We start from the raw sequence: 9,391 nt of genomic DNA, 5'->3' as shown, positions 1-9,391 counted from the left end.
TTCAGTCTGGCCAGATGAGTCATCACAACAATATTTATATTGACACTTCATCACGACATTTTTCGCTTCCACTATATCCGGTGGCAAAATATTTTGAATTGCCAACATATGCTACACTGTACGATCGCACAAATCTTGCAATTCAACCCTCCCCTTAGACTCTGTAACTGTCATACTTTTTTCGGGAGGAAGACACTCTCTCTAGAATTCTTCAAGACTTTTGCAAGTAGAAAAATGTCAGCATTCTGTGCTTTATCTTGTGGTCTAATAGTTTTATATTCCAAAATTATGTTCCAAAATCTTCTGAAGATCTTTTTGCCTACTTTTGTGTGATCCAATGATATAATGGATTCAGATGTTAACCATGCAAATTGGATTTCTGACTATCTATCAAGTTAGACATGCGAAGGTAATCCAACAGAATTCTTACGTCTTCCCTACAACTTCCGATCAACAGATAACTTAGAATCTTATTCAACACTCTAATAGAATCAATTTCTAAATTATATGTATACATTAACACGCAAAAATACACAGAAAGAATCAAATATACTGGAAACTAAATAGCTCAGAACATATGAGTAAAAAAGATGAGCAAACTGTTTTGCATAAAAAATGATTAACGCGAGCGAAGAAAGAGAATGTTTGCCAGAAGCGAATAAAAATATGTTTCACATTTAAAAAAACACAAAATTAAATTCATCCAGCGATGATGATTTCTTCTATGAAATCACACCTGGATACTACGCGAAGAAGAAAATCAATCAGCTAAACAAAAGAATACGTTGCCTGCGCTAGCTAACTTCAGATCAATGAGACTGTCATTTCTTTCGTTAAAGAACTAAAAATAAATATCAGCCTTCATTGAACTATAACGCCGCAAGTCAAAAGAACTGTGCACGATCTGTTGATTTATATCCATCTAATTATTATGAACTATTTGATCCTAGAAAATGATACAAGTTCGCGATTGTTAAAAAATGAATATTTGGTTCAGGGAGATGAGATTATGTATTGGTGAAGCCGCGTACGATAATGTGTGCGAATATTAAATATTAACCCTACGACATACACTGGTGTAAATCTGCACCTACAAAACTTTCAAGTTGCTGGCATTTTCCGCTTTCACTGTTCCGAGATATACCCCCACTGCGACAAATATGCGGTGCCTCTCTAGCATCTATTGTCGTTGAGTTCTTGTTCATTTGTGGGTTGGCTGCCAAAGTAGCAGGTACTAAACTTGGAGTAAGTGCATATTTGCAAAAGTGTTCCTTGTGTGTGTGCGCATCATCGTTACTGACTCCGAAATATAAAAGTAGTGAATTTTGCTGTTTGGCACTTGAATTTCTATTGAATGTAAGTAAATTTAATCTGCCTTACAATAATTATATATTTATTAAAATAAATTGCAAAGAAAACATTTCTTCGCATTCGATAGCCACCATAAATAAATTTGATTTTGCTCAAATTTGTGTACATTTTCATAATTCATTTCTAATGATAATCAATTTACAATAATTATTTAATAATTTATGTTTCAGAATGGGTGCCCGGGTTTATAATCTCCGAAATGCGAAAGATGTGGCAGCATCTCTGTCGGATTCGGAAGAGGAGCATTTTCCGAGGACAGTGGCAATGGAAGTTTATTTAGAGTATCTGCTAATCAAGGTAAGTTGATATATGAAGAGATAATTTAATGACTTTTTATACAGCATATTTTGACCAGCTTTATATAGAATTCAAGGGCATACCGTGTATTTAAAACATACACTACCTGTCAAAAGTTTTCGTACACCTATTTTTTCATGACTGATTAAATTCTCTTAATTTCAATTATGCTAAAGATAAAGAATTTTCTCTGAATGAGGTTAATTGCTTTCTAAATTCTCTATAAAGTGAGCTTAAAATAAAGTCAATTTGTCTATTTTGTGAGTAGTTATTAAAAAAATAATACAAATTTCAATTTTTATGGAATGTTCAATAACTTTCGAAGTAATTAACATTTTTCAATGTTCTTGGGCTCATCTTAAAGCTATTTTTTCACCGTATCAAAACAGACAAAGAGCATAAATCCTAAAAAATTGCTCATCACATTGTAAAAACTGGAATTTGTAACAAAAAAGTTGGAAAAATTGCAAAATTCTTTATGGTAAAAAAATATTTTTGTAAAATATATTAAACATATAATCACAAAGTTTTCATAAAAGATTCTCAAAATACGTATTTATTTTATTTTTATTTGTATTTGCCAACCGATAAAATGTTTTCAAATTCTTCATGAGGTGCCCGAACTCCATGCGCAGAATGCGTGATGACCATCGTGCACCTGTAGGCATTGAATGCGAACGTTTTGCCGAGAATTAAGTATTTCCTTGTATTTTTGAATTTTTGACATAATTTTTATGATAAATAAATGGTTTCATGGTCTTTTTTGTTATTTAATATACCGTTATAACTGTCGCCAAATTTTGAGCCAAAATATTGCCGATGATAGCTGCAGGGCGTGCCATGCACACCCCGAGTATTTAGCACACATACTATCTAGTTGTACAACTCGTGCGGGAACAACTTACTTACATCTTGCTTCTCTAAATGCTCCTAAGGAAATAGAGTAAATTGTCGAGAATGAGAAGTGCCGCATATACTAGAACTTTATATTCTCGAGAATTGTTTCTATTGCACACTCGAGGCCTTACATGGTTCTTCTTGACTTACTTCGAGAAGCAAACCATGTTTTTTATCCAATTTTCGGCTCCAGCTGACAAAAGTATCATAGCCAAGGAGAATAAAAAGAAAGAGAGGTATAAAGACCTTAGAAGAGAGTTGCAACGATTGTACCCGGAAGATTCTGTGAACCAAATCGTCCTTATTAACGAAGCTCTTGAAAGCGCCAAGCTTTCACTGGTTAATAGCCTGAAAAGCATCCCTACGTGTCAACAATATGCTAAAAAACTTGCGGGAAAAATGCAGAAGGCGGTCGTCTTTAGGTCGCTCCGTGTCCTCAGAATGCACGAGACGTTTGCCGGATCGTCGTATTGATTCCATTACAGGCTGTAATCACCTATCTCACGGTCGTGAGACGTCGTAATGGCTGAAATTTTGCCGCGATTTCGCTCGGAACGGATGCACTATACGGCATGATCGACAATATAATTAAAATTACAGGCATATTTTGTTATTACTTGCTATGTTTATGCGAGGTAAATATTTGTTCTATATTTTAGAATAAAAAAATTTAAAAACCCAGAAGGTACTCAATAAGACGATCCAGCAAAATTCTCGTGCACCATGAGGACACGGAGCGACCCAAGGACGACTTGTTTCTGCATTTTTTCCGCAAGTGTTTAAGCATATTGTTGACATGCCGGGATGTTGACATGCCGAGTTCGTCAACCAGCCATTTTTGATGAAAATTTAAAAAGTGAGCGCATTTTGAAAAGTCATTCATCTAGCATTCTCTCTACATGGCCGAACCATCTTAAGTGATTACTTTTCCAATTGTCAACTAGTGTTTCTTCTGCACCACATAGTTTAAGAATTATCTCATTACTCACTTTGTCTTTTAGAGTTTTCCTGCATATTATGCGCAAGAACCTCATGGTAATCGCGTTGATTTTACTCTTATCTTTTCCTTGGTAGATCCATGCAACGCTATCGTATAGATAGTCAGTACAAGTATAGAATTATGTATTGTCGTTTTAGCTTTATTTGATATATTTTTACTTCCAATAATGGGCCCTGCTCTACCAATAACTTTCTCACCCTCGTTTAGAAGCCTATCTAACTCTTCCTCTTTTCTGTGCCTAGTGAATAAGCTACCAAGGTGTACGAACTTATCAACTTGTTCAATTCTCTCATCATTCAATATAATGTTGCATATGGTTTTCTCACTCTTTCCTTCAAATACCTTAGTTTTAATTTTATGTATGTTAATTTTGAGGCCCAGGCTCTTTTTCTATACAGAACTTTATTTAGTAATAGATAACAAATAATTTAAGGATCGTTTTAATGTTTTCATTTCATCTTGTGTTTGCGCGCGCGTGTGTATGTGTGTGTGTGTGTGTTCTGTACTCGAAATAGACCAGCTGTCAGAAATGGACCAGCAGTTAGAAATCGACCGGGACAAGTAATCAGAAAAAGTACCCTTTCTATAACAATGGTTAATTAAATTATTGCACTGTACTAACATCATAAAACTGCACATTTAGAGTCCTGAAAAGGCTTTCTATTTTCATTTACTCTCAACATCAAATATTTTTGTAAATAAATTCTCGTAAAAAATGAAATATTAAACTATTGACAATAATTTTTTAAGGTAAAAGTGGTCGTCTCATTTAATTTAGAATACTTCAAGCTTTCAGAAGCTTTTTATTGAACAATTCGGATATGTTGAAACAGTTACTTTTATTTACGCCTACCACTAAGTAACCAGAATACACCCAAAAAGCTTTATACGCAGTAACTGCTATAAGAACGCAAGCGTGAGGCAGGTCAGCACCACTCGAGTAGACAACGGGAAACCGACGTCCACGCATCCCAAATTATTCTTCACAGTTGTTGCTCTCGAAGAATAGAGGTCCGTAGTTTTGATTCGTCTAGGTACGCTATTCTAGGCTCTAGATTATTTTTATATCCTTTTTGTTGCTTGGGTATGCCTGCAAATGCTCCTTACCACTTATATTGTTATTTACATTGTTTTTCTCGGGTACGCTGCACAGGCTCCGAGGCATTGTATTTGATTTTTATTGATTGTTCGGGCACGCTGTTCAGGCTCCGTAATATTGTATTTGATTTACAGGGTTGGCCATATTCGACGAAAAGGTTCGGCAACACTGTAACTTTTGACGGAGATGACAGATCGAGTAATGACGTAGCGCGTTTGAAGCATCAGTCCAAGGAGATTTTTGCCATGGAGCAGTACACTCCACGCGAAAGCTCTCCGATTGTTGAAATTTACATTCAAGAAAACAATTCAATTGTGAAAACTCAACATACATGGAGAATAGTAAATAAAGAGAAAACTGCGCTTTCTGCGACTGCATTGTATCGTTTGTATCTGAAACACGTCGATCTGAGCAGTTGGGCATAAAGCGAACCTCTTTACGTCGCATATTGCGTCCAAAGAGTCATCGAAATGGCTGAAAGTGACGATCATTTTTGGCAAAAAAATCATCATGAGCGATGATGCTCATTTCATGTTAACCGGAGCCATGAACAAACAAAATTATCGGTTTTATGGTACTGAAAATCCTCAAATTATTCACGAGGTACCTCTTTTTATGACCAAAAAGTGACTGTTTGGTGTGGTATTTGTGCTGGTATGGTCATTGGGCCGTTCTTTTTCGAACATGAAGCAATTGACTTGTTTTGTTGATTGTAAATTTCAACAATCTGAGAACGTTCGCGTGGAGTGTACTGCTCCATGGCAAAAATCTCCTTAGACTGATGCTTCGAACGCGCTACGCCATTACTCGGTCTTTCATTTCTGTCAAAAGTTACAGTGTTTCCAAATCTTTTCGTCGAATATGGTCAACCCTGTATATTGATTATTATTTACTCGGGTACGCTGCTCAGGCTCCTAGACATTGCAAATTGTTTTTTATTATTATTATTAAATGCTTAGGTACGCTGTTCAGGCTCTGAGGCATTGTGATATTGATTTATTTACTCGGGTACGCTGCTCAGGCTCCGAGACAGCATTTTTATTTTTATTGATCTTATTTAGTTCGGGTACGCCATCCAGACTCCAAGGCTTCGTAATTTCACCTTTATTTACTGCGGTACGCTATACAGACTCCAAAACTTTGTGATCTGATTATACTTACTTGGGTACGCCGCTCAGACTTCGACCAACTTCCTTTATTGTAGAATACTTTAAACACTGTATAGAGAAATCCAGAGAGTCGATTATAAACAATTTTTTATTATTATTAAGTTAGAATTACAAGACTGAATTATTGCCATGTTAAACCGAGAAGAATATCGCCAGTATTAATTGTCACTTTCGTAAGACTGAATAATATTGTAAGATGCTTAAGAAGATAGGTTAAGATAACGCAGTGGTAAGCAAAAATCCAATCAACCGACGTTATAAACAAAAACTACAATAAACGAACTTATTTGTGCAAATATGCGTTATGTTCAATTATTTTCCTCTTTCTTAATTCTACACTATTTTTACCGAGATTAAGGGCTAGGTAAAAATTTAAGAAATATAGAAATAGAGGAACTGTTTCATTGGCGCGCGAACAGGGACTCAGAAGGGTAAATTATTGAAAAAAATTAATGAAAAAAATGAACATGAAGAAGGGAACCTAAGCACCCCTAACTTACCCAATTACCAGGAACAGGGGGCAACAGCATCCGAATTACAAATGATTGAACTCGGAGATTACACCCTGCCTAATCCTGCTCGCCACACTGGTACTATTCCAAAATTAGTTTCAGGAAATGAACGTTTTAGCTTCCGAAAGGAGCTTGACACCTTAGGCAATGAATTGAAGAACGGAAAAATGATTATGACAAATTGCTAAGTGGCAACAACGAATTGTGTTTCAGATTGGAAAAAATGAAAGAAAAATCGAAACTACGCAGATTGAACTTCGCGAAGATATAGAAGATGCAGAGAATAGAATGTTAGCCGAAACCACCAACCAAGTAAAGTCACTCAGAAAAGTGCAGGAGGTACGCTTCCAGGTAGTGGAAGGCAAACTAGAAGATTTCAGGGAGGGTACCACCAAACACAATAAAAGACTGGCCGAATTAATCCAACTGGCAGTCAGAAAAAATAAGGACGAGATCCAGAAAGTCGAAGACCGGAGGCAACAGCTGGAAGACAAGATATAAAACATGCCATTAAGACCAGCAGGGAATTGCGAGATTGGAGGGCTGAAGATTACTCCTAAGACGCCGGTTTTTAGCGAAAGTGGGTCCCCTATGAAATTCTTGGAAGAGCTTCGTGATTTTTGGGCAGCTGTGAGACCCACCCGAGAGCAAACTACTTTCGTAATTGGCATCTGCCTGCATGGAACACCGAGAGATTGGTGGGATCTTTTCAAGGAAGATGGCGATGATTTCAGAGGGTTTTGCGAGAAATTCAAACGCAGATACTGGGGACAGACGAACCAACATGACATCAAAACAAAACTGGAATTTGGATAATATAAATCAGGCATTGACACCTCCATGGCTGCGTATGTAATAAAATTATTTAGAGAAGCAAGGGTGCTCACCCCAACTCCAACTAATGAAGAGATCACACAGAAGCTTGCGAGACATTACAATGAGGAGGTGAGAACGGCGATTGTGGGAAGAACCATCACTACCTTGGAAAATCTATCAGAGCGTGAAAACAATCACCTACAAAGGGAAACAAGGGAGGAAAACTGGAGAAGACAAGATAAAAATAGAGCATCAATGGTCAGAAATATAAGGACAATGACTATCACCGAACATAACAACGAAGAAGAAGAGATGACCTTAAGGGAAGAACCTAGCGAGATATATTCGGAAAACTTGTAAGGACAGCATCCTTAAACAATCTTAATATTTTTACGGATGCGAGAGAAAAAACACTAATATCCAGATTTGTAAATGCACTCAATTATGATTTACGTGAAGAATTATTAGAGGAAGATATCAGCGAGGCAGAATGAAAATATGGATGTCCAACAACAGATATTTTAATCCGAGGATTACAGGTAAAGACCTTGGCTGACACAAGAAGTCATGTGTCGTGTATCTCAGAGAAATTTTATGAAGATCAATTTAAGTCCTTTGAAAAATGTCCAACTCTTCGATTGTTGGAATCTCTGTCATAGGGGCCACAGATGACAGGCCAGTAAGATTGCGAAAGCAAGTGTTTGCCGATTTAGAGTTTGCTACCATCAAATGTAAAGGAGTTTTATTGATAGTACCACAGCTGATAAAAATATGGTCCTTGCCACTTATATTATTATTTATATTGTTTTTCTCATGTACGCTGCACAGGCTCCGAGACATTGTATTTGATTTTTATTGATTGTTCGGGTACGCTGCTCAGGCTCCGAGACATTGCAAATTGTTATTATTGTTATTATTTGCTCAGATACGCTGTTCAGGCTCTGAGGCATTGTGATATTGATTTATTTACTGAGGTACGCTGCTCAGGGTCCGAGAGACTGCATTTTTATTTTTCTTGATCTTATTCTGCTCGGTTACGCTATCCAGACTCCGAGACTTCGTAATTTAACCTTTATTTACTCGAGTACGCCGTCCAGACTCCGAGACTTCGTGATCTGATTATGCTTACTCGGGTACACTATTCAGGCTTCGACTTACTTCCTTTATTGTATAACACTTTAAAAATTGTATAGAGAAATCTAAGAGCCTCTTATGAACAATTTTTTTTATTATTATTAAGTTAGAATTATAAGACTAAATTATTGCCATGTTAAACCCAGAAGAATATCGCCAGTATCAATTGTCACTTTCGTAAGACTGAATAATATTGTAAGATGCTTAAGAAAATAGATTAAGATAATGCCGTGGTAAGCAAGAAGCCAATCAACCGACGTTATAAACAAAGACTACAATAAACGAACTTATTTGTTCAAATATGCGTTATGTTCAATTATTTTCCTCCTTTTGGGTTCTACACTATTTTTACCGAGATTAAGGGCTAGGTAAAAATTTAAGAAATATAGAAATAAAGGAACTCTTTCAATGTTTTTGAGAAAATTGCAATTAAGAGAATTGAGGGGCCTAAACTTTTGGCGCGATTTTAGAAGCCCTTAAAAAAGAGCCTTATATAGTATTCCAGAACTTAATTTTGTCAACTGAAAAAAATTTTTAATGAAAAGTTTCCTGAGTCAGCTGAATATTTTGTTCCCATGTAATAATCAGAATCTATAGTTGATCAAACAGAAATTTTATTGACGCAAACAAATGTTTTTGCGATGATGTAATCAATTAATTTTATAAGTTTGTTACCTTTAATGTCCTGAGACCTGAGTTCAATGTTCAAATTATTAAATAACGTTCTAGAGACGGGAGAAATTCCAGAAGGCTGCGAGAAAATAAAAGCGATTATAGTCCATAAAAGTTCAATCCCTAAAGGACAAGCTGGGTTTAGAAAAGAAGAAAGTTGAATGATAAGATATCTATTTTAAAAATAGCCATCGACATGTATTACGATATTAACGGATTTAATTCTGATTTATTAAGATCAGTATAAAACCGCCACAAGATAAAGTCGTGAGGCCTATACTTTACATGCTTCTTACAAACGCCATGGAAATATTTTACATGGAGCATGTACAGTCTGTCAAGTTAAAGCGTGGGTGGCTTTACTCGCAGTCGGTAAGGTGTATCGACATGATTTTGGTGTCAAAATATTAAGAAGAGCTCCCTC

The 9,391-nt window shown here is 36.2% G+C and overlaps 1 protein-coding gene across 1 annotated transcript; it reads left to right on the top strand.

Moving 5' to 3' along the window:
• Positions 1–1,240: 1,240 nt before the first annotated feature.
• LOC117178624 lies at positions 1,241–6,846 on the top strand. Its single transcript, XM_033370047.1, has 3 exons — positions 1,241–1,356; positions 1,542–1,668; positions 6,559–6,846. Exons 2-3 carry the CDS (start codon positions 1,543–1,545, stop codon positions 6,844–6,846), a joined length of 414 nt encoding a protein of 137 aa, XP_033225938.1. The 5' UTR covers positions 1,241–1,356; position 1,542.
• The last annotated feature ends 2,545 nt before the right edge of the window (positions 6,847–9,391 follow it).

The sequence above is a fragment of the Belonocnema kinseyi genome, chromosome 8 (assembly GCF_010883055.1).
Source record: "Belonocnema kinseyi isolate 2016_QV_RU_SX_M_011 chromosome 8, B_treatae_v1, whole genome shotgun sequence".
NCBI lineage: Eukaryota > Metazoa > Arthropoda > Insecta > Hymenoptera > Cynipidae > Belonocnema > Belonocnema kinseyi.
The sequence above is the reverse complement of the archived record's forward strand: the minus strand, read 5'-3'. Positions and strand labels throughout refer to the sequence as shown.

What these genes read in the sequence shown, in the direction of transcription:
- LOC117178624 (XM_033370047.1), top strand. Translation starts at nt 1,543, where the DNA reads ATGGGTGCCCGGGTTTATAATCTCCGAAATGCGAAAGATGTGGCAGCA. An exon ending in TAGAGTATCTGCTAATCAAG is followed by an intron (nt 1,669 to 6,558) that starts GTAAGTTGATAT and finishes ATTGTGTTTCAG; the next exon opens with ATTGGAAAAAATGAAAGAAA.